The sequence below is a fragment of the Miniopterus natalensis genome, chromosome 19 (assembly GCF_054644295.1).
Source record: "Miniopterus natalensis isolate mMinNat1 chromosome 19, mMinNat1.hap1, whole genome shotgun sequence".
In the NCBI taxonomy this organism is placed as follows: domain Eukaryota; kingdom Metazoa; phylum Chordata; class Mammalia; order Chiroptera; family Miniopteridae; genus Miniopterus; species Miniopterus natalensis.
In genome coordinates, this window is record NC_142099.1 from 6,703,093 (window position 1) to 6,728,393 (window position 25,301).

The 25,301-nt window shown below is 38.4% G+C and overlaps 1 protein-coding gene and 1 non-coding gene across 2 annotated transcripts; both read left to right on the plus strand.

Annotated features, from left to right (window-relative positions):
• Positions 1-480: 480 nt before the first annotated feature.
• CAPZA1 (capping actin protein of muscle Z-line subunit alpha 1) lies at positions 481-23,763 on the plus strand. The gene is made up of 10 exons (XM_016223418.2): positions 481-561; positions 6,063-6,126; positions 7,291-7,342; positions 11,320-11,383; positions 12,799-13,005; positions 15,790-15,869; positions 16,653-16,731; positions 19,872-19,943; positions 21,740-21,802; positions 22,162-23,763. The coding sequence occupies exons 1-10, from the start codon at positions 523-525 to the stop codon at positions 22,300-22,302; spliced, it is 861 nt and encodes a 286-aa protein (XP_016078904.1). The 5' UTR covers positions 481-522; the 3' UTR covers positions 22,303-23,763.
• On the plus strand, positions 12,267-12,407 carry LOC148090850 (small nucleolar RNA SNORA42/SNORA80 family). The gene has a single exon (XR_015716141.1). It is a non-coding gene; the product is annotated as a small nucleolar RNA SNORA42/SNORA80 family (small nucleolar RNA).
• Positions 23,764-25,301: the final 1,538 nt, after the last annotated feature.

Genomic DNA, 25,301 nt, shown 5'->3' on the forward strand with positions numbered 1-25,301 from the left:
CCACTCTGGAGAAAGTGGACTGAGGCGTGACCCCGAAGTGGTTTTGCTTCCCATACGAGCAAGGGTCACAACCCGCCCCTTCCCCTTCCCCCGCCCCCAGGCTTCGAAAAGCTATCGATCGAGTAGGGATCGAGCAGCACTGAGCCATTTGGACTTCGTTGCCATGGAAATCACATACTGGGAAAGCCTATAGCAGTAGCAACTGCTATTCGGTTGGATGGAGCTCGGGCGCCCAGAGCAGTCCAAACGGGCTCCCCGCGTCCCATAGATGACTAGGGCAATGAATATAACACAGAGAGAACGACATGAGACTTAAAATCATTTAAGGCAAAGGCGAGTTCCGGGGCTCGGGCGGTCAGCACGGTTCCCGCCCAGCCCCAGCGCCCGAAACTGACATGGCGCCCACCGGGTCGGCGTTTCCGGGAGGGCGGGCCCTTCCGTCGGCCCCCGCGGTGATGCCATCACTCAGCTTCCTTCTCGGCCTGCCTCGCGCCGGGCCGGGCTGGGGCAGAGCAGCCCAAGATGGCCGACTTCGAGGATCGGGTGTCGGATGAGGAGAAGGTAAGGGGTGCTCCTCTCTCTCTCTCCTCCTCCCGCGACAGGGATCGGGGGCGCGACGCGGCTGCGGTGGGAACCCTGGAGGGGCCCCCCGGAGAAAGAAGCGTCTTAGCCGGTGCTGGCGTACGCCTTCCGCAGTTGGGACGGTTTCCTCCTGAGGGTCTTTCCCCTGGCTCCCAGTGGCCCCAGTTCCCCATCTCTCAACTCTCTTTTCCTCCCGAGCCTGAGGCACAGCCCGGCGGCGTTCCTGCAGGAGAAGAGACTTTCCCTTTATTGAATCGCGGCTGTGGAGTCTTCTCTGTGATTAAGAGAGGGGACCCCGATGGTGATGTCGCGACGAATTAAGCAGTTGGGTCTCACCCCTGAGCGGTTGGGTCTCACCCCATCCCCCCCCCATCTTTAGATTTGATTGAGGCTGGTGCAGGGCGAGTCACTTCCTGGTCAGGGTGGCCTCTTAACTTCCCTTTCGCTCCTCCTCCCCCAGGAAGTGATTTTGCTGTCACGACTCCACGACCGAGGGGTCCCTACGCGGTAGCCGCCTCTCCACACATCCATCTCTCTCCTCACATGCTATAAACTGGACTAATTCGCAATAATAAATGTGTAAGCCTCAGGACATTTGGTGGAGAACTTGAGCACCCTGCAGACACTCCCTTGATTGGATGCCTGTACATAGGGCCCCGCAATGCCTCGATCCCTTGCGTCTTACATCCTCTAAACGATAATAACTGAAAAATAGTTGTCAGTTTCTTGTTAACGGATTAAGAGATTAGCCAAAGGATTTTTTTTTTTTTAACTCCCGAAGGGTTTTATATAGGCACATAAACCCCACGTTAACACATTCAGTCTCGACCATGCATTGTGCCTTCTTTGATGCTCCACTGGGGTGTCTTTGGTTATAGTTGAATTTGTCAGTGTGTAATTTGTGTACTTATTTCTTCAAAAGTGTCTTAACTACGAGAGCATAATTCTGTGTTAGGGGGAGTAACTTTTTTCCGACAACTGCACACCTTTCTTAACAGTTTTGTCAGGCTTTTTGGTAATTAAGTGATTTTAGGGCCTGTAGAAATTAGAATGGTTTCACTAGATTACTCACTTTAGGACAAGAATTGTGTCTTTTGTTTCCCATAGTGGATTAGAATGCCTTTTAAATTAAATTTGGGGAAATATATATGTATTTCAGAGTGCAAGTTGAGATGTCTTTGGCTATCTCAATTGACAGTGTATAATAACATTAATAGTGTTGATTTTATCAGATCTCACCAGGTTCCTCTTATCTCCCATCATACCTGTCTTGTTGCTTAATTTTAATAATGACAGTAAGGAAAATCAAAATTAGTAGGGTAAATCTGCCAAAACATGTTGGTGAATTTCACGTTCAGTAAACTTTTTAGATTAACCACATTGTCTTCATTAGTGTGACTGATACAGTTAATGTCTTAGTAAGTCCATATGATTTGAGATTTCTGAAATTTTATTAGATTCTTATTCACAGAGATGAAACTATTTCTCTTTTGTGGGTCTGTAAGTAAAAAGGAAATCGTACAAATCTTTGACTTGTAAGATTTCAATTCTCTTTAGCTCCATAACTAACTTGCCCCCTCCTCCAAGCTTCTGCTTCCTTTTAACTGAATTCAAAAATTGAGAAAGTGTTTTTCTATCAAGACTTGTTGCTGTGAGTATCTTAGCATTCGGAAACATAAGTAACTCTTAAATGAGATCCTTATCCTATAAAATTTTCACAACCAAGGCACTTTTACAAACAAATTTTTAAAAACATTTTTAGCCTTAAATTGTATTGATTCTTCCTTGAAGGAACTCTAAAGTTGCCATTTTTTTTCTGTTTTTAGCTAAGACCTCAACTACATTTGACTTGGGGTTTTTTAAAGGCATATGTATGTCATGATGCCAAATACATATTACAGCTTTTTATCTTTGTTACCTTTTCTGAAAGCATTGAACACAGAGATGATGGTCTCTGGTTTCCTTGTAAGTATTTCTATAAAAGCTAGTGAGAACCATTTTCGTAAATAGCTGCTGAAGTTTTTGACACTTTATAAAGAGGAAGTTGGGTTTTCTAACTTCTGCATTGTTACCTGAAATGGTCATGATGAGCAGCCTAAATAAAACAGGAAGTAGAAAGTGTAATAACTTGTAGAAATAAATGCTTTTAGTCTTATCCTCTGGTTCAGTTTCTGAGAATGAGCTCCACTCTTCTGGTTACTAAGACCCTTCAGTTACTTGGTTCCAAATGCTTAACTTGACCAAAATGACAAGATTCCATCATTAGTAAACTGGAAATATGAGACAAACTACTTGTTTGGGTTCTTTGCATGCCTGTTTTCTTTATTTCATGATTCAGCTTTTTTTTTTTTTTTTTATCCTCAAGATTTTATTCTCACATAATAAAACAAAATCTGAAACTTAGAACTGGATTACTTGGCCCTTTTTCTTACCTTCTCCCAGTTCATAATGCTTGCGTGTCTTACTAGCCAGCATTCTCTTAGATGGGCAGTTGGGCTCCACACGTTCAAGCCTTGGCACAATCTTCTTTGTACTTTTCCCCTTTTTGCAGAAAATCAGCTTAGTATACCCATTATAGTCACTCTGCTTCCTGTCCCAACACCACTGTCCCTGCATATGTATACAGAGAGGATCTTTGCCCTTCTTGTTCTGTGTTACTTTGTGGGGTTGACACACTTCTTACAGAACATTTGGCAGGCGGGTTTTAGAAACACGTTCATCGCCTTTGCAAGAGCACTAAAGGCACAGAAAGCTGATTCAGCATTTTAAAAAACATAAATGCAGAGAGAATTTTAAGGCTGACAAAGTGTGATTAGCATATTTTTCCCCTTCGGCCTAACTAGTAGCATATTTGTGTACAGCCACAAAGATAGCATAACTGATAAATGGATCTGTATGCTTTAAGTTTAGACAATGATCCCATCTCTGAGGCACTTTATGTATTTATTTTTTTAATATATTTTATTTCAGAGAGAGGAAGGGAGGAGGAGAGAGAGATAGAAACATCAAGGATGAGAGAGTTGTCATTGATTGGCTGCCTCCTGCCACCCCCGACTGGGTATTGAGCCCACAACCCGGGCATGTGCCCTGACCGGGAATCAAACCACCATCTCCTGGATCCTAGGTCGATGCTTAACCGCTGAGCCACGCCCGGCCTTTTTGAGGAACAGGTTTATCAAAATTACTTAGGAGAGATGTGGAAAATGTATGTGAATACAAAAGAGCCCTGTTAGTGAAAAATACACTTTTAAATGGGATTTCCCTGATTTTGATTGCCTCTTTAACTTACTGGATGAGCCATTAACCCTTAGAAGATGAAGTAAGCCCTGAAGCTTATCTCCCATGGCATTTTCCAGCAAGTCACCAATTAGTATTAGCACCACCATTCTTTTATCTTCCCTTTCTTCAGTTAGCTTTGCCAAATAGTATTCATATACTCTTATAAAATCCTTGGACAGTAGTATAAAGTCTAAGCAGGGTCCAAACTCAGATACCCAATCTTTGGTTAAGAGTATAGGTTAATTGTAATTTCTTTTAGAACATCTATCTGTTTTATTAGGACCAGCCTTCATGCTAAGCAAAGTAAAGAAAATTGAAACCCCAGGTTTGTCTATTTCAGAAGCCATGCTTTTTCACTATACTTTATTCCATGTAACAATGAATGGAAAAAACAGACTAGAGGCCTCCATTTAATGAATTATAAATGAGATCTTGTGGTATAGTGGGAAAGAAGGATTCTGAGTGTCAGGAGATTTGGCCCCTCACTGCTGAGCTTCTAGCCACCAGTGCGATTTTGGAAAAAATCACTAACCTCTATAGGCCTCAGTTTTCTAAAATTGCGAGGTAAGGGAAATTGAAACTGAGCAAAATTTAATGAACTTTTTCAAACTCTTAATTTAAAAAAATCTATTTTAAAATTGAAACATTCAAATGTTCAAGTAATTTCTGTCATTGTCTGCTTTCTCACATTTGCCCTGATAACAGAATGGATTTCCTTGGTAACTGAAACCATGTCTTTATCTAATGCCTAGCAGAGGACCAGGTACATAGTGTACATAGTGTAGGTACATAGTGTAGGCACAACCTATTGGTATGAAAGAGATCAATTATACCTTCATTCATTCTAACATTTCCCCAATTCATGCTCCTTCATATCTCTCCTCCCCCCACCCCCAAATATTTCTTATAATCTCTAGACATTTGTGTTCCGGTTGTGTCCACACTCTGGGTGCCTCTTTGGGCATTCATTATCTCTGAGCATCTTCTGCCATTACTGGTACCCTGCTTTGTCACTCCTGGGAATGACCCTCCTGGGAGCATGTTTCCTAGTAAATCCTATAAAGCTTGAAAGCTCTGTGCCTTCCAAAATGACTATGTGTATATACTTCTACCCTTACAAAACCCCTGATAAAAGTATTTTCTTCATCTGCTATAAGTCCCCTCCTTTAGAGCCCAGAAAACATTAGGATGAGGTATCATTTGCTCTTTTCTGTCTTTAATGCACAATCTTTGGTTAAGAGTCTAGGCTCTCTCATCTTCTTGAAATAAATAAATATCCTTATATGGATCAGCTTCTGAAAATAAAAAGCCTGGGTAGGGGAAATGAGTCATGATACTGAAGACAATTTGACTACTTGGGGAATTCTGAACGAGGTGATAATTTTAATATACACTGTTGTTTTCCCTTCTTCATCAGAACCTCCTGTGTTCATCCCATTATTTACTCTTTTAGTCACACAAGCTCAGAATGTTGGCATGATCTTTTTCACCCTTAGTCTTTCCTCTCCTGTTCATTAGTATTCCAGTCCCGTTTATTCTTCCTCTTATTAGATTCTGTTCCTCTGCTTAAAAAATTTGCTTTAGATATATAGGAACTATAATCACGTGCTTAAAATTAAAATGGTAGGAAAAGGCATAAGTAAAAAGTCCCCTCCCACCCATTTTCCAGTCACCCAGTTTCCTGAGAGGCAGACAATATACCAGTTGCTTTTTTTTTATCTTTATTGTTGAAAGTATTACAGATGTCCCCTCCCCCCCACATTGATCCCTCCCCCCTCCACCAGTTTCTTTTGTATCTTACTTTTCACTTAACAATATGTCTAACCTGTCCACATTCCATCTGCCATTGTCTTCATTCACATCATCTGTGCACTGTATTGTGTGTTCACCACCGTCAGGTCTCCTTCCGTCACCGTTTAGCCCCCCGTATATCCGCCTCCACCTCCCCTCTTCCCCCGCCAGTCACCACACTGCAATCTGTGTCCGTGAGTTTTTTCTCTTTGGAAAGCTTTTTTTTGTGGTAGTAAAAACGTTGCTATTGTTTGTAGTTACTGATGAAGATTGTAATAATGGAGAATATAAGGCAACTAAGACTTGAAGGTTTAAACAAGGGATGTAATGAAAATATTATAATGTGCTAATTCCTCTCCTTTTATCTATTACTCTTCATAATTCTCCTACTGTAAATTTTATTTCTCTAGGTACGCATAGCTGCTAAATTCATCACTCATGCACCACCCGGGGAATTTAATGAAGTATTCAACGGTGAGTAAGATTAGTATTTAGTTATTTAAGCCCTCCTTAGTAGCATATGAGCACTTATTGAGTACTTGTTATCTTTTTTAATCCTGACAACATATTATAGCTATAGCTAAGGAAATCAGTATTCAAAGAGGTTAAAATAACATACCCAGTTCTCCCAGCTAGTAAGTGTCAGAGCATACTGAGGTTTGAGTCAAAAACATGGTCTTAACCCTTAAATTGGGATACCTGTCTTATGTGAGTAAAGATTTAAAGTAGTTTGATATTGTTTTCATAGTTTTATATGTCATTATAAATCATAGCTTAAATTTCTTCAGTGCTTTCACTCAGGAAGCACCATAGAATAGGAGAAGCTGGTTGAATTTACACATTTCAGCGGTAATGTCCTCTCAAGATTCTCATTCATTAGATCTGGGGTGGGATCTGTTTTATCAAGTTCTCCCAGGTAATTCTGAGTCACAGCCAGTTTGGTGATCATTATTCCAATACATTTACAACCTTCCATATTATTCACTGTCTTTTTTTTTTTTTTTTAATATGTTTTTATTGATTTTAGAGAGAGAGGAGGGTGAGGGAGGGAGAGAAACATTGCTCAGTTGCCACTGACTGGATTGTGCCCAGCTTTCTTGATCTTAAAGTGCAGATAAGCCTTCAATTCTTAATCTAATTTTAAAGGATTCTTTAGATACAAAATTAACAGTCCTAACTTTAACCTTCTGTAAACCATGTTTTTCGTTTGCTATGAAATTCCTTGAGAATTTATTGTTAGATTATTTATTACACCATAAGTACTTGTATGCAAATCTATGAACATTAGCATCTATTCATTTGCAGTTTTAGATACAGTATATCCAAAGACTGACCTTTCAAAGTCTGATTTTTAAAAAATCTAAAGCCCTGGCCAGGTAGCTCAGTTGGTTAACAGGTTGTCTCACTACTCCAAGGTTGTGGGCTCTGGTCAGGGCACATATAAGAAGCAACCAATGGATGCATAAATAAGTGGAACCACAGTCGATGTTTCTCTTTGTCCCTCTCTTCCTATCTCCTTCTCTCAAATCAATAAATTAAAATTTTAAAATTTAATTTAGAAATCTGCAAAAATCTCTCAAGTTTGTCCTCTATGAACATTGTAATTTTAACTTCTTTTAACATTGTTTTCTTCCTCAGATGTTCGGCTACTACTTAATAATGACAATCTCCTCAGGGAAGGGGCGGCACAGTAAGTATCTTTTCAAATGAACTTACAGCGTTATTCTAATACTGTTATAAAGTATGTTGATAGTAAACTGGTATCCTGAAAATTAAGCTTAAACCACTTCAAAATAAAGCAGTTGGTTTTAGCAATTTTAGTTGTTTTTTCTTAGAGAAAACATGTTCCTCCAGAGTGTTTACTTCCTTAAAGTTTATGTGATTTTATCCGTTATTTATTTATTTTGGTACAAATTTTCCCCATTACAGCAGAATTTAATGTTGGCTCTTAGGTTTTCTTCTATAGTTCTTTAGGTTTTCTTCTATAGTTCTCTTAGCTCCTGTTGAATTTTTTAAAAACTTCTGGTTATAGAAAGATTAGGCTGCTATTTGAGGAATGAAAATGCTTCTCAAATTGCCAAAGAATAACATATTCATGAAGTAGTTTTATGGTAAGAATTAACTGTAGAATAATAGCATGATTATTCTACTCAGTCATTGACTTCTTATCACCGTCAGACTAATCCTTATAAAATATCATTTTCATTTTGTCTTTGTTTTTAAAAAATTACAGCAGTGTGGGGTTTGTTTGTTGTGTCTTGTTCAAATCTAAACATTGTCTAGTTTTCAAGGCCCTGTTATCTGGCTTTATCACTACTCTCCTTTACTCTTGAGTGCAAAGTTTTATTTCAGTCACTGTCAATCCAACTGGCCCAGAGTTCCTTTGTAAAGAGGAAAACAATTGGATAATGTCTGGGAAAGGGTGGGGTGGGGAGATGGGATAAGGATTTTGATGTAGAGCACCAGATAATTATGAATGCATTTGGTATGAAATATAATTGGTTTAGATGTTAACTATAAGAGCTGCTGCCTGGGAAACAATCATCTTCTCCTGCCCTGTTCATACTGCTTTTTTGGAACTCATTTTGGGACCAGATTCTACAAACCTAAAATTTGCACACCATCACATTAATTATCATCATGAAAGATACTCTGATTATACATTGACTTAGGCACACACTGAAAAAACGTTCTAATGCTAGTTTCTCTTAGATGCATAGACTCTGCCGTAAAAAAAAGACATTAATGATTTGCTGGTTCAGCCGCTGCTTTCCCTCTGCCCTTTTCATTGAAAGAATTTTGTATACATTTTGTCAACAGATGGTTATCTGATCTTAATGCTTCTAATAATAAGCAATTTGTTACCTCACAAGGCCAGTTCTTCAATTTGCTTGCCATATTGGTCTTAGTTTTATCCTTGAGAGCTTCCCAAAATAAATCTTGTCTCTACTTGGTAAGGTACTGCAGGGTGGGGCTGGGGGGGAATGTTGAGACTCAAGGGTGAGTGCATCCTAAGCCTGTTGTCCCATTTCTAATTAGGATTGACAGTAGAATTTGGTGTGTAGTTCAAATGCTTCAATAGTTTTAACTATACTGACAATAAAGCTTTGTATTAATATTCTAGTTCTTATGGACTCTAGGTTCTTAGAAAACCCCTTGCTAAAGGAGAATTGTCTTGTGCTCAGTTATTTGATTTTCTATACAAATGAAGAGTTCAGTTTTATTTCCACAATGAGGTGCTTTGGCCCCTTGGCCCTAGTCCTCACAGTTAGTGCTCAGTAAATGTTTCAGTAATCACCATCCTCAGCATTATTGCCTTTTCTGTAAAATGAAGGCGGCCTAAAAACCTAGGGCTTACCCTCTTTCCTGGATTTCCACCAGAACCGTTCTCATAATTCCAAACACTCCTGCACGAAGTAGGGTTTTGTAGACCATGTAAAGAGTAGGTTTTTTTCTGAGAGAGATAGGAAATTTAATATTAGAGTGTTTTGAACAGAGAGTGACATGATGAGGCTTATTTCTTAGAATAATCAGTGGCTGCTGTGCAGGGGCATGCAAAGGTTGAAGTAAAATGAGTACTTAGAAGGCTGAGTGATTCAGAGACAAATGGTGGTGGTTTAGACTAGAGCAGCGATTTTCAACAGGTGTGCCTCAATCTTTAAAACATTCTGACTACTTAATCGGTGGCACTGCTCCCTCCTCCTTTAGGTTGTCAAATTTAAAAATGACAACAGCCAACACAACAATAGCCATACGGTGTGAATAAATCAAAATTATACTTTGTCAGATCAGCAAAAAGATAATTTTTTTGGTGTGCTGCAGAATTTTAGTAATTAGTTTATGTGTACCATGAGATGATAAAGGTTGAAAATCTTGTTAAATTAAAAAAATGAAAACAGCCAATACAGCAATATCGGTCCAGTGTGAGTGCCCTGCCTTGACCCATAAATACATAGGTCATATAATAGTTGTATCTTATTGGTCACACCACATAATAAGGTTGCATCTGATTGGTTAATTCTTGGGACCAGAAATCCTTATATACAGGTATAGGCACCTAATTTTTGAAAAAGTCACTTTGGAGCAAAAAAGAGTAGATAATTAATATTATTATTATTTTTTGTAAATCAAAATTGGAGTGCTAGTGGTAGGATTGGTGGGAAAGAATCAGACTCCGATATATATTCAAGGTAGAACCTACAAGACCTTCTAATGGGTTGGATGTGAAGGGTGAGAGAGAGGAATCAAGGATGAGCCCACGTTAACAAATTTGGGCATTGGTATCATAATCTATAGTCTTAAGACATATCCTAGAGTGAAGTACTTATTTATTCCCTATTCTTAAGCTTTTTTTAAAATTAATAAATGTGAACACAATTTATATTCCTTTCTCAAGAGCCAGTGTGTTTAGGACTTATTTTACTACATGGGGATGTGGTGTTACAAGGAAATGATTCATTAATAGACACAACAGTAACTTCAGATGAGAAGGTTGAAGATTAGCCTTAAATATTTGTTACTTTGGTCTCTATTGAAAAGTCTGGGGGAAGTTCAGTGTTTTGCTTAAAAACAGTGGTCTAGCAGGTGTTTCAGCGGGTTAAAATTGGGCGGGAGAGAAGTTTAACTCTTCCATTGGCAAGCGAATCCCGTGAGAGGGCTGGCACTTGATAAGACTATCAGTGTATTAGGCTTTCTTACACTGAAGCTTAGGTCCATCTTTCTTTTGCCTTATCTTTAGACTCCTTTGTAAGATGTACTAAGAAGCCAATGAAAATGCAGAGTTTGGTAAATCTAGCACTGAACAAATAAACAATATTAGGCATGTACTTTGAATATTTGTTTATATCTTTTTCTTTTTAATGTCTACTCTGCCTTAGGTTCTCCTCTGAGACTTGACTGATGCTCAGCTCTCACCTCACCCTCTCCCCATGTCAGATGCCTTCCAGTACTTTTATTTTATTTAAAAAATATTTTTATTGATTTTTGGACAGAGAGGGAGAGAAAGAAAAAAAACATCAGTGTGACAGTGGAACATCAGTTGGCTGCCTCCTGCACTAGGGATTGAGCCCGCAGCTTGGGCATGTGCCCTGACTGGAAATCGGAGCATTGAACTACAACCCTTTGGTGCCCAGGACGATGCCCAGCCAACTGAGCCACACCGGCCAGGGCACCTTCCACTACATTTAATTATGGTCTCTCCTACCTCAGAGCCCAGAGTAAAGAAGACAACATTTCCAAAATAGTGCATCAGTTGAAGATTCTTTTTGAATTACTGAAAGCTTCTATCTAAACGATTAAAACTTGGTATTTCACAGTAACCAGATTGCTTAAAACTTAGGACCTGTCTAAATGGGAGCTGTATTGGAGCTTAGGAGTGGAGAGAAAAAGGAAATCACAGTCAGAGCTTAGGGCACTTCTGTGATGCTGTGGAGAGGAGTTCCTGCAGAAAGCTGGAAGGCATTATGATATCACCAGTTGCCTGGAGATAAAGGGGGAAAGACCAGGCTTTATGATGTCACCAGTTGCCTGGAGGTACAGGGGAAAAGACCAGCGGGTGTTTTCATTCTTTTTTACTGTTATGTGAAATACCTTTTGTGTTTATTTATATATAATTCTTTATTTCCCCATCTCCCCCCTTCCTTTTTTCTTTTTCCTTTTTAAAAACAGTGCATTTGCCCAGTATAACATGGATCAGTTCACGCCTGTGAAGATAGAAGGATATGAAGATCAGGTAAAAATTGTTTTTATTACATAGGCTATGCTTGAAAGGTAATAAAAGTCCTATAAACCAAAGTAGATATCTGACTATACGATGCTGAATGAATTCATGTCTTAGTTTTCATAGCTTTTGTGACTATTCTACATATTAGGAGAGTCTTCCTCTCTTTAATAACACTAGGAGTTTCTTTGACAGGAAAAGAGAGCTAGCTACCACTAACAAAACAATTAAAGGAATTGAGTTTTATACAGGTTTTCTACCTATTTCTAAGTCTCTTTGGTAAGAATAACAGGAGACATTAAATTTAGTGGGAAAACAGGCAGGGAAAAGGAAGTAGGTGTGAAAGGCACCATTGGCCATTCCAGAAGCACCTTCCACTGATAAGTTATTGCCAGAATATATATCGTTCCTAGCTGGGAAGTGTCAGTTTTTTAATTAGACACATTGCCTTGAAAACCTTTGCAGTTCTATTAAGGAAAAAGGAGAAAGTAATATTAGGAAATTAGCAGGAGCCTGCCACACAGTTCATAATCACTCACATATTTTAATCAGAGAAATACATGGAAAACTGAATAGATTTAAATGCCACATTTCTGGATAAGAAATATAAATAATATGGAAAGCTTACCAGAATAAGAAATACAAATGATATGGGAACATTTGTTTTTCAAATAGATTTCATACAGTTCCTGTGGAAATTGTAATAAACCAGACAGGATTATTCTGATCAACAACTGGGAAGGAAGAGTGTGCTAGCAAACATAAAGACAAAGCAATGATCCTAGAGCCCTTACTTAAATGTCATAAACAGAAGTGAAAGGAAACAATTGATAAAATTCGTGAGATTAATCTGACTTTGATTTTCAGTGCCAACTATATATATAGATTATTTCTAGGTTGGGTTTAAAGGTTAACTTTAAAAAAAAACCATCCCCCTGGCTCTCTCTTAGTGCCCCAGGCCAGAGCATACCGTGGCCTTGAACTGTTGTCTGGCCTCTGCCTGCAAGCTGCAGGCACTGAAGTGGGTTGCGCATTGGGAACATAGTAATTAAAATAAATGAAATGGAAAAAAAAAAAATGTAATCGGAAATGGAACGTGAATCATAATGAGCATAATGAGTAATAATGAAACAGTAGAAAAGTTTAGCCTGCCCGGGCATGGCTCAGCGGTTGAGCATCAACCTAGGATCCAGTGATCACATGCCCGGGTTGTGGGCTCATTCCCCAGTCGGGCTTGCAGAAGGCAGCCAATCAATGACTCTCCCATCGTTGATGTTTCTGTCTCTGTCTCCCTCTCCCTTCTTCTCTCTGAAATCAATAAGGACATTTTTTTTTTTTAAAAGTTAACTTTTTCAGAATTTTCGTAAAATGTGACAAGAACTGTCTTTTTTACAGAATTACTCATATTTGTAATTATTCTTTGGAAGGTCTTAATTACAGAACACGGTGACCTGGGTAATAGCAGATTTTTAGACCCAAGAAACAAAATTTCCTTTAAGTTTGATCACTTACGGAAAGAAGCAAGTGACCCCCAGCCGGAGGAAGCAGATGGAGGTCTGAAGTCTTGGAGAGAATCCTGTGACAGCGCTTTAAGGGCCTATGTGAAAGATCATTATTCCAACGGCTTCTGTACTGTTAAGTATCTGCCTGCTTCATTATTGGATAGTGTTTCTTTCATTTACCTGTCCTTTAGCAGCCACACATCACTTCTTTCTTCTTAGTTACAGTCTTCTCTGCATTTTATTCCCTGAATAATTTTTGAAAGGGGTATAAATGGAAAATTTTATATGGAAATTTTCTTAATCTCAATGCATAAACAATTTAAATCTCAGTGTGTTCTATTTCACATTTCGTCAGAAATTACCTTACTCCTCTCCAAAAAAAAAACATCATTAAAGGTCTTTAGCTTATATGTGGCAAAAAGTAAATTAAGATTGTCAGGAGAGCTGTTGGCCACATTTATGACTTTTTGTTGTAGGTATCTTTACACAAAGCTACTTATACTTGTACATAGATGCTTCATTGGATAGTCAAAACTATTTGAACTCAACAGTTTTTTGAAAATCATGGGTAATTTGACTTTCTTTTACTACCTCTTAGATAAAAAAATGATAAATTGGGCTATACCATGATTTCTCCTTTGTGAGATTGTGGCATGTTTTTAAGAAGAATGTCAGGTAGGCTATTTTAAATACGTAATGATAATGAGTTTAGTGGCGGTATAGAATATTGTTTAACTTCAAAGCCATGCTAACTGGTTTGAATCCTAGCCCTGCCACTTAATTAGTTGTGTGACCTTGCACAAATCCTTTAACATTTCTGTGTCTCAATTTCTTCGTCTGTAAAATGGAAATAATAATTCTTACCTCAGAGAATTGTGAGACTTGGAATTAATAATGCATGTAAAGTGCTTGGAAAGTGCCTGACACAAAGTAAGCTCTGCATAAACGTTGGATGGCGTTATATGTTTGTTTTGTTTTGAAATAATTGAGAAAACCCTTTATGGTGGATAAGTACATAATTCCATTTGGGAATCCAGTATTGCAAAGGGAGACATAACACACTCTTTTAGAAATTGACTATTCAGTTCTAAATATACCTTCAACTTGTCATCTGTTAACCTGTTCCCTGTTCAAAGTCTGTCACTACCCGTCCGTAATTTGGAGAGCTTTCCCAGTGAATAACCTGCTGTGTCCTTTCTCATTGCTCTCTCAGCTAAGAAATGAGCAGCAAGAGGTTGTGGAATTGTTATAACAGTGTCTGCTGTACCTGATTGTCTTTTTATCCCTGCTCTTCTGTTTAGTAATTCTTAATTTCATCTCAGTAGTCTATTTTCTATGTAGTATGTTTCAGACTTTTCCCTGTCCTTAAACAGACATCTAGTCCCCTGCGTCTTAATAGGACTGAGACTGCCAGGAAGCCTTTTCTTCCCTTCTCACGCTCAGATCTCTCTTCCTCCCATTGACTCTGAGGACGAAGGACCCTTAGTCTTTGTTTCTATTCGTACCGTCCTATTTCAGGATGTCTTTCTGTGACTCTCTCTTCTGATATATTCCTCTTTACTTAGAAATGTTCTTATTTCTCCTGCCTTTAAGGGGAAAAACCTTTTCCTCAGTCATAATTCTGTAAGTTACTTCTCTTTCTACCTTGCCCTTCCTCTCTCTTTCTCTCTCTCATACACACACACACACACACACACACACCCACACCCACCCACCCACCCACCCACCAAACTAGGGAGCATTCTGCTTCTACTATTTCCTTGTTACCTAGCTGCTTCTTAACCCTGTGGATTTGGGCTTTAGTCTCTGTTCTGCAGAAACCGCTCTCTGAGTGTCCTAATGGTTCCTGAATTGCCTGCCCTGGTGTCCTTTTTTTTGGTCCTTGACTTCTGTATGGCATTTCACACTGAGGCCAACCAGCTACTTCTGGAAAGTATGTTTTCTTAGACTCCTACGTCAGCACCCTCTAACTGTTCTTACTCTGTCTACTTAAGTCCTCCTATTTCTGTAAATATAGATATACCTCATTACTGTATTTTGCTCTCAGCTTATTTAATGTAGGGAAAGTAACAGAATTTGGTGTCAGAAAAGCATTAGGTCTGGATTCTACCTTTGCTACTTACTTTCCGAATGTCCTTGGGCAAGAAGCTCTGTGAACTTCAGTTTTACCATCTGTAGATGATAGCAGTGTTTCACCAGATTGATTAGAGCAAGGGAAAACACGTGTAAAACATTTCGTGGACTAAAGCATTTTTTTTTCTTTTCTTGTTTTTTTTTGCTTTCTCTTGGTGATCACATTTCTGTTCACCTCTCCCACACTAAGGAGCACTTGGTGTTTCTAACTCCAAGCTGGACATCTCCATCGAAATTTCCCAATTTGTTAATAACACCACCATCTTTCTAGTCATCCAAGCATGCAAGGACTTTGCTCCTTTCTTGCTTTTGCCCCTCACTTGCTAGACTTTCCATTGTGCTTCTGCATCTTGCTGTCCATTGATACCACCCTAACTTACTGCCAAGATGAATTCAGTGGTCTCCTAACCAATATTGGTTATTCAGTTCTGGAGGAGCTATAACAAACAAAGATATAGCAAACCCCTAGTTTCCTACCCAGACTGTTCGCTCATCTTTTATTCCCAGTCTCTGCTTTTCAGAATGTCATCTGTCTTATAGTGCTCAGCCTAACTTGGCACCTCCCTTGTACCTTAAACCAGGAGGAATATTTCTCTCTGTGTTCATTGTACCACTGACTCCTCTAGAATTTAATATGTTCTGCTTTGAGTTTTCAGCTCACCCTGTCTGATTCTTTGTCTCCCCAAAAGATTTAGCGATTGAGCACACTGCTTTTATACAGCATTTGTTGTTCAGATCAAGTATGTTTTTGGAATCTAACTTTTTTTTTTTTTTAAACAATAGGTTTATGCTAAAACTATAGATGGACAGCAGACCATTATTGCATGTATTGAAAGTCACCAGTTTCAGCCTAAAAACTTCTGGTAAGAAAGTAGATGTTCTCGTGTATTTGTATCTAATTTATATTGGAAAGGAACCCAACCAGCAGTTGAAATGTGATTTTTAATCTTACTAGCTTGGGATAAGGTGTTCGACTTAGAGCCCTATCTACAAAATGAGAGATTTAGACATGATCATTTAAATTCCTTTCACTGCTAGGATTTTATAATTTTTTTAAAAGTAGTCTCATATTGAGTGAGAATAATTGATTAATAAAGTGCCCAGTTGAAAGTCTGAGTTTGCCCTGGCCAGGTAGCTCAGTTGGTTAGAGCGTTGTCCCTATACACCAAGGTTTTGGGTTCAGTCCCCGGTCAGGGCACATACAAGAATCAACTAATGAATGCATAAATAAGTGGAACAATAAATCTCTGTTTCTCTTTCTCACTTCCTCTATCTCTCTAAAAAAATCAAATAAATTTAAAAAAAGTAAGTCTGAGTTTTACTTGGATTTGGTTAATAATACTTTAGTTAATTGCATAACTCAGCAGCTCATACATCTGTTTGTGGAAGAGCCTCCCATGAACAGAATAGGCATGGTTTTCTACTCCAATATAAAAAAAATTAAAGTCAAAATAACTTGGAAAAGCTTATGATTAGGCCACTTGTATACAAACTTATATTAGAATGGACAGAGCCTTGGGTTTGTTAAACTAGAAATGACTCGGTTTTTTCCACTCTTCCCCAAATTATCTGCCTCAGTGGGAAATCCCCTCTTATTTATGCTTATTGCTAATTCTACAGTGATGTGTGTGTGTTTCTTTAAACAGGAATGGTCGCTGGAGATCAGAATGGAAGTTCACCATCACACCACCTACAGCCCAGGTGGTTGGAGTACTTAAGATTCAGGTGAGATTCCCAACATGTTAATAGGCCATGTTAAAGTGTCACATCTTCCACAGAAACATCCAAATTGGAATTTGTTCTATTATGGAAAATAAGGGACAATTATAAGTAGATGCAAAGGGAGATCAGTGGCAGTAAATAGAAATAGAAGCCTCCTTCCTGAGGAATCAGCAGCTCTTCTGTCCCGATAAAGGATAGTCATGTGGAGAGCACTGCTTGCTTGCTACTTTCCCCTTTCAAAGAGAACCTAAGGTCTTCCCAGGAATTACCAAGTAACAGCTCTTGGAAATAGGAAAATAAATAATTACTAAGAAGTGCTATATAGCAGCTACTGGAACTTACTTATGGTCTTTCATGCATATTAACTTGTTTAAGTGTGTACATATGCATGTAAATAAAACTTAACACTTAGGTCTGAAGAAAGCTACATGAATGAGTTTATTGTTTGTGTATTTTGCAATAGTGACAGAAGATTTTAAAGTCAAATAAATAAAACAGAAACTAGAGAGAATGGCCCAGTTCCTCACGTTATGAAATAGAATTAACCAAGCAGACTAGATTTCTACTGCTGGTGTCAGGACAGATGGGCAGGTGAATAAGGAGCTTGTTAACCCATTTGATGCCTATCTGGACTTCTGGTATCCTACCAGAGGTTTGACTTCCAAAATTCAGGGTGCTCTAATGCTTAAGCCCAACTAATTTTAAGATCAGAATAAACAGTTACTGATAACTGAGAAGATCAATACTAATTATACCTCTATTATATTGCGTTGTCTTGCTTTAATAACAGCAATAGCGACCTTTTCAAATGGTATAATTTCATCAAAACATGTAGATGTTTGTACTCAGTCTTTTCATACATGCTGATAGCTCCCTGCTATACAAGTAGCTGCAACTCTCTTCCTGGGAGCGTTTCCTAGCCACTGGAGCATGCCCATCTCAGATGAGGATAGCTGGAAGTGTTAAGTTCACAGCTTTGGAGCAGTCCTTAGTGCCACACAAGAGTTGGGAGATAAATATGTCAGCTTCATCACCCCTCAGGTGGGACAACTTTGACACATGTTCTGTTTAGTCTTCCAAAGTCAAGTTCCCACAAGTTGTAACTTGCTTATTAATGCACTTGTAACACTTCCTTCCCTTCTGTGTCTCACTTCCTCAGTCCTTGCTAGTGCTTCCTGAGATTACCTCCCAAATAAACTACTTCCTGTCAAATCTTTATCTCGGGGTCTGCTTCTGGGGGAGTCCAACCTAAGATCTGTTGTTCTGTTTCTGTTAACCATACCTGTGAGTAGTCTAATGCTCTAGACATCTTGTAACTGTGGCATCAGCATTAACCTGGCAGCTTACTATAAATTTATGTAAGTAAGTTATCTTCCTTCTAGAAGGATATCATTACTTGTGTTTCAGTTTTGCCCATGCAAACCTATAAATTAGGAGCACACATCACAAAGAGTGATAGTTACTGGTAAGATTTTATAACAGGGCCCAGTACCTAGACCTCATTTATACCTTTTAACCACAGATTGTCTGATCACACTTTCAGTATAGGCTTATTTCATTTACATGTCTCTTTAAAAAATCAGTGTGAGAATTACATGGAAAAGTCATTAAGATATTTAGCCTTTTGGTTATTCTATAGGCAAAAGGGTAGTTCTGGGAAAGCAGCAGTTTCTGAGGAATTATGTTGATGACAGTCATGTTAAAATTTTTATTAGCAGATGTGACCTGGAAAAGGTTTTGTTGCTTTTGGCAACTGTGAAACTGGGGAGATCCCAGCCAAGCCATGGGTGTTGAATCTCCTTTTTCTCACTGCTTCTCTACAACTCTCCCAGCCCCTCAGTAAAATGGCTTGACACCCCCACAAAAAAGAAAACGTTTTGTTTTGAAACAGAATTTAAGCAAAATATATCATTAGTGTATTAGATAATGAAATTGATATTTTTAGAACTTTTCAGTTGAGTTCATAAGCAGCCAGACTTACGTCCTTACCCTATATTCCTGTCTGTGTCCTAGCTCTTCAGAAATGTGCCAGAAGTTCAGACCAATTGCATGAGCTTTATTCTTGGACAAAAAAAAAGATGTACCCTGCATACCGTCTTCCTTCAGCTGTCTCAAACATAATGAAACAGAACTAGTGCTTGGGTGTGACCACCTGTATTTGGAATATCCTTGTCCTTGTCCATTGGAATTTAGACTTAATATGTCGTTATTTAGCCGTCTTTTTTACCCAAATCTTGGCCATTCTGAGTTTTGCATGTACGCATTGCAGGCATTTATCAACTACATGCTTTTCCAGTGTATTCTTAAATTGTCTTTTCCTCTTAGCGTCTTTTAAAAAGCCAAAAGATGATATTTTAAGGGTTTTGATACGGTATGAAAGCCTAGCTCCTCTTGCCCACCTGGACAGTCAGTTATTTGTCCCCATTAAAGAAGACACCTATTTTTGGCCCTTAAGGCTAAATAGTGGGTTCATGTTACCCAGGAAGAAGTCCTTGTGTTTCTAATAGGATCATGGTTTCTGCCTAGATGCAGTTTGACTGTTTATATCCCCTTCTAATGATGTCTTAGAAGAGTAAATCCCTCATGAGACACTTCTACCTGGATCACAAAACAGCATTGGCAGGTGTTATGCATGTTGGATAAGGCGGTAGTCCTGGAATTTGACCAATATTGATGATAGTGTATATGGAAAGATGTATAAGGAATTAGGATCCATTAAAATTCCCTGGTTTCCACAGAGAAAAACTAATGTTTAATGATTTTATTTTAATTGTTTTAATACTGTTAAGAGTGGAATAATTTAAGACCTTTGCATCATAATGCCTAGTACAGTGCCTGAAATGCAGTAAGACATAATGTTTGTTGAACTTAATATTCAGTTTTCCCTGCTAAGGAAAGAGAGAATTCTTAAATTTGAATGTTCTGTGCATTTTTTACCACCATTGTCAGTTACCATTGGTTATATGAATTATTTGTTCACAGCTGGTAAAGATTGGGAGTGGCTTAAGGCATGGATTTGTGTCCTAAGCAGTAGGGTTTTTTGTTGTTTTTCTAAACAGAACATGATTATATTTAATACACAACTTAGCAATAGCTTTCTATATGAACTACACATAAACTTGCTCCAACGTTGTCTCACACAGGTACACTATTATGAAGATGGCAATGTTCAATTGGTTAGTCATAAAGATGTACAGGATTCAGTAACTGTTTCGGTGAGTGTGAAATATTTAATGTCTGTCTCATTTGTGTCTTGTTTCTTTTTAAAAAATCAGTTTTTATCCTAAGGACTGAATCTGCTATTAGAAATTCCGTTTGTTTTCAGTGCTTTAATTTTGGCAGCATATTAGAGTATATAACCAACCAGCTATATTAGTTCAAAGTCTTTGACTCAGAATAGTGGCCTTAGAGAATTCAGACTTCTCTTTCTCACTTAAGAGATTTGCTCAAGGACAGCAACATCTTCTCAGTAACGACCAAGGGAAAGAGATTCCCAAACTAAATCTATTCAGGCTGCATTCATATCATTAGAGAAACATCATTTTTAGGATTATTCCATCAAAAAGTATTGTGATGTGTACTTGGAAAGAAGGGGCATAATCTTTCTTGTATTTGAAGCACTTCTTTATATTCCTAAAAGTTATTCACATTCTTACGTAGCTTTTGTTTATGTGTTTTATATCTGTCAATATTTACCTTATTAGAAATTAAAAACTATGGTGCTAGATGGGTACTAGATTTATTGGGATGATCTCTTTGTAAGGTATATAAATGTCAAATCACTATGCTGTGCACCAGAAACTAATACAATATTGTGAGTCAACGGCAATTGAAATTTTTAAATTTAAATGCAAAAAAAAATTAAAACTGAGAAATGTTAAAATTTTATTAATAAAAAATAGCAATAACAACCCTGGCCGGTGTGGCTCAGTTCTTTGAGAGGCATCCCATATGCTGAGAGGAAACTAGTTCAATTCCCAGTCAGGGCATATGCCCAGGTTGCATGCTCAATCCCCAGTAGGGGGTGTGCAGGAGGCGGCCAATTGGTGTTTCTCTCCCTCCCCCCTTCCTCTCTCAAATTAATGGAAAAATAACATATTTTTTTTAATAGCAATAACAAACCCATTAGTTGTTAACCTAAATAACATTTTCATAGAAAACAGCTGTTTTTCAAACCAAAAAAAAAAAAAGGAATGAAAGAATGGCATTGATTTACATTTTCACAAATTGTGCAGTGTCTGGCTTAATGAAAGAACCTAATGTGCTTCACACATTCCATTGGCCTCAGAGTGATCAGATCAGATCATCACACATGTGTAGCTTCTATGAAACTGCATTGTATATACATGAGAGTGAGAGTGAAAAAGGCAAGTATCTTTCTCTTAGTGTTATTATAAAAACAAAATAGTTTTGACTATTTGAAAGAACCTTGGGGCTGCTGCTCTGCATTAAATCTTATCCTCCTGCCTTTAACTCTGTTGTACTTAATGGTGAAAGGAAGAGAAGATTCAATTCATTTTATACCTGAGTCATGTAAAGCAAAACATGATTGTTTGGTCTAGCATTGTAAGTAGCAAGTAGAGGAGTACATGAGCTTAACATATATGACTGATATGCCTGAAGGCACTGTTTATGTCATCTTAAACCAGAGATATTTTCAAGGCATAAAAATCTCAAAACATGATGATGCCTTTTGGGCATACGGTGATAGATTGGAAAGAGCATGGGCTTTTGGGGGCAAAGACCTGGATTCAGATCCCATCTTTATCATTCAAAAGCTGTATAATTTTGGTGAAGTCACTTAAGAGGGTTGTTTTCATGTCTGCAAAATGGAAGTGATGATAGGATTCTTCACAGGTTTGTGAGAACCAAAAAAGACAGTGTACATGGGAACACTTGATAAACTATCAATTGTACAAATGTTAGTTAAGATGGACTCTTCGCTATCTTTGTATTCACTACTTTCACATTCTTAAAAATTCCTGTTTTTCCCTCCTCCTTCCTCCACTAGAATGAAGCCCAAACTGCCAAGGAGTTTATTAAAATCATAGAAAATGCAGAAAATGAGTATCAGGTAAGATTTAGAACTAATTTTTCTAGATTTATTATCTTATTATTTTACTATTAGCATATTTTGTTAGACATCTCTGTCCTTTTAACATAAGTGTTACTAAGTGTGGAGAGTTTGCAACCTTGCAACTTGGCATTGTGCTTCAATCAAGGTTTTGATATTGAAAGAGACTGTAGCCCTAGTTTAAGAAATAATATAGGTGGGCTTCTTAACCCACTTCAGAGATTGGAGAGGAACTCAGTAGAAATAGTATGTTCTGTCTGTTCTTCTTAGAGGACTCAAGCATGTCCATTGACCTCATTTACTTTCGTATTCACAACCGTCTCATTTCTGTTGAAGTTACTTATCTTTATCTATTGCAGACAGCAATTAGTGAAAACTATCAAACAATGTCAGACACCACATTCAAGGCCTTGCGCCGGCAGCTTCCAGTTACCCGCACCAAAATCGACTGGAACAAGATACTCAGCTACAAGATTGGCAAAGAAATGCAGAATGCTTAAAGGCTAAGTGTAGGATTCTTCAATACGTGGAAAAAAAGGTTTCAACATATGACCATATGATAAATAAGTGATTTATAAACAAGAGTGATATTTTGCTAGGGCTTTCAGAGTTAACAGGTTTTCTAGCCTCACGGAATACTGTTGAACCTATAATAGCATTGTCTTGATACTTTTGTGTTCTCTGCCTTGTAATTTTCTGTTTTCACTATATCTACTTGTAAATCTTTATTTTTAATTCTGCCACATTTAATAATGGAGAGATCTATCTTGGAGTCATTTTACTGCTTAGAAAATTTTCCTAGCCAGGAAGCCCTGTTACTGGTATAGACAAGTAATATGGTCAGTGCTTTTCTACCCCATCCTTCAGATCACACCTGTACTTCCATGGTTTGTACTGATCACCAACAGCCAGAGGCTGTGCCATTGCCTGTAGCGAATGGAAGACACCTCCATCCTCCCTGCGACTGCTTCGATCATCACGTATAGCACTGCTTAGCTGTAGTTTTCAAAAGTTTGGGTTGGGGCTTTTCAGGTCCTTTTGTCGGGCAAAGGAAGTTTTCCGGAAATTCCATGATAGCCACCTTCTCTGGGGAAGCTGTTTTTAAATCCAAAGACTTGAACCACATTCCCGCACGTGAACGTGTTTGCTTTCCCGCCCTGTTGTCTCCTTCCCGTCTAGTACCAATGTAGTTGTAGACATCTGCATTTTTAGCAGAGTTTTACCATTATTATTTTTTTAATATTCAACGAACTGCTGACATACGAGGGACATAGTAGAGCATCAGACTTGAAAAATGCAGATGAAGAAATAATAGGTATCTGTGCTTTAATACACGTGGCAGGATTGTACTAGGAGCAAATGAATCGAACACTCTGTAAGTCACAAACAAAACCTGAAAATGAACCAAAGTGAAAGGATACCTTCCAGGCAGTATCTTTCTGTGACAACCTGTTATTTAAGGGAATACTAGTGATTTGTTCTAAATAGGATGGAAAACTTGTTCCAAATTACTTTTCTTCAGTCCTGTCTGCCAAGAACTTAAATGTAACTGTGATATAGCAGCCCTTCCTAGATGTATTGGCAGGTATATGTGTGACCGCAGAAAACACAGGTGGCGCAGACATGATATGACAACTAAATGGTGGATTCATTTACATTGTTTACACTTCTATGACCAGGCCTTAAGGGAAGGTCAGTTTTTTAAAAAACCAAGTAGTGTCTTCCTACCTACGTACATATACATGTCAAAAAAGAAGGGTGTTTGTGCTTCAGCTTTGTTTTTGCTCAGTAATCCAGTCAAGCAAGAGTTTGTTTCCAAGTGACCTGTTGAGCTGTGTAAGCATTTTTGTTTATTTCAAATAAAATATATTTGTATTATTTGTTATTCATACTATCCATCCATTCCACACTATCCTCTGTATCAGGTAGTGCAATAGAAATATACCTGTTTTGTTCTTAAATGGTCTCAGTCTCTTTTTTGATCCATCCCTTCAGCCTTCTGTGTTTGAAGAGAATGTTCAGGGTTTCCGAAGTCAGTTCCGACCTTCAACTATTCTAGATACAGTGAATATACAAAGACTTGCAAAGAACAGGTCTTTGTTTGAGCAATGTCTCTATGGATCATACTGCTCTTCACTGAGACTACCAATGGCTTTGAGTTTCCATTTCTGTCAAACAGAAAAATCTAGTTAACTTTTCTACCTATCACTCAGCAGGGATCCAGTATGGTTGCAGTCACATTAAGCAGGAAATAGAATGGAAGGAATCCCTATGCCTCCAACTTGGGTAATAGTTCACATTGACAACTTCGAGTTCACAACTCAAAGTGCTGCTTTCCTTCCGTACAAGTCTGACCTAGCTATAGACACGTGGGAAAGGCTTTTATCCTGGTCTCCAACCAAGAGCAGAGGAACTTCAGTACTTCACCCTCACCCAAGGCCAGTTCAAATTTCCCCCCTTTTGAGGGACATTTAACTGGACTATACTCTTGTAGTGCAGATTCAAACATCCTGGCCTTTGCCTCTAACATTAATTTAGCATGCCCCCAGGCTATCCCATGGATTTCCTTAGCCCCTACATACCTGTGTAAGAACTCAATCTCTTGGCCATTGAAGCCCTTGGTTACTTGTATAATTGGAAGTCAACCCTCCTTGCCAACTTCTACAGAGATCTGACTTCCTCAACCTCCTTCGGCAGAATATTTGCTTGAATTATGTCTATTTTATCATATGCTGCTGAAATCAGCCTGTGGCATCCCAGCCGGATGAAAAGGAGTTTTCTGTGAGGCCTCACTCCTGTATTTGGATTTGAAATTACACTGCTGAAAACTTCCGTTTGAGCCTGGGTGGCTGTGCTGTAAGTTGCCTGGTTCTAGTAGCTGTTTGAGGCTGGACTCATCTAGGTTCATGAGATACTTGGCGCATTGTCTCCAAACTCCCAAAAGACTGATAGATATCTGAATGCCAATTTATGATTTTGTAATTTTATATAGAACTACCAAGCTACCTACTACATGGGAAATGAAAGAAAGATTGGTAAATACAAAATAAAACAATGGTCGTCCATTAAGATAAATTGAGCTAACTAAAATTCTCCCTTGAACAGACAGGATATACCTAAAAAGAGGGGCAGAAACATAAGCCACCTGACGGCAGAAACCAATCTCACACTTCAAATTCTGTGTCTAAAAGCATCTGCGAGCTTCTGGACACATTTCTGTCAACTGTTTCTGATCAACAGATAATCTTGTTTTATGTTTCTATTTAAATCACCTTATTTAGCATACATTATTTAGTCATTGGTGTTGAACTCATGGCCAACAGCACTATAATTCATGCCTGAGTTTATATAAAGGAATTTTCTCTGTAGGGCACATCACAGCCTTAATGCTTAGAAACACTACACAGCAAACACTTCAGGACCAGGCAGGCTTAGGGGCCATTTTAAGCAAATCAACAAAAAAGACAAAAATGCAAAAATGTGACCATGAAATAGATCA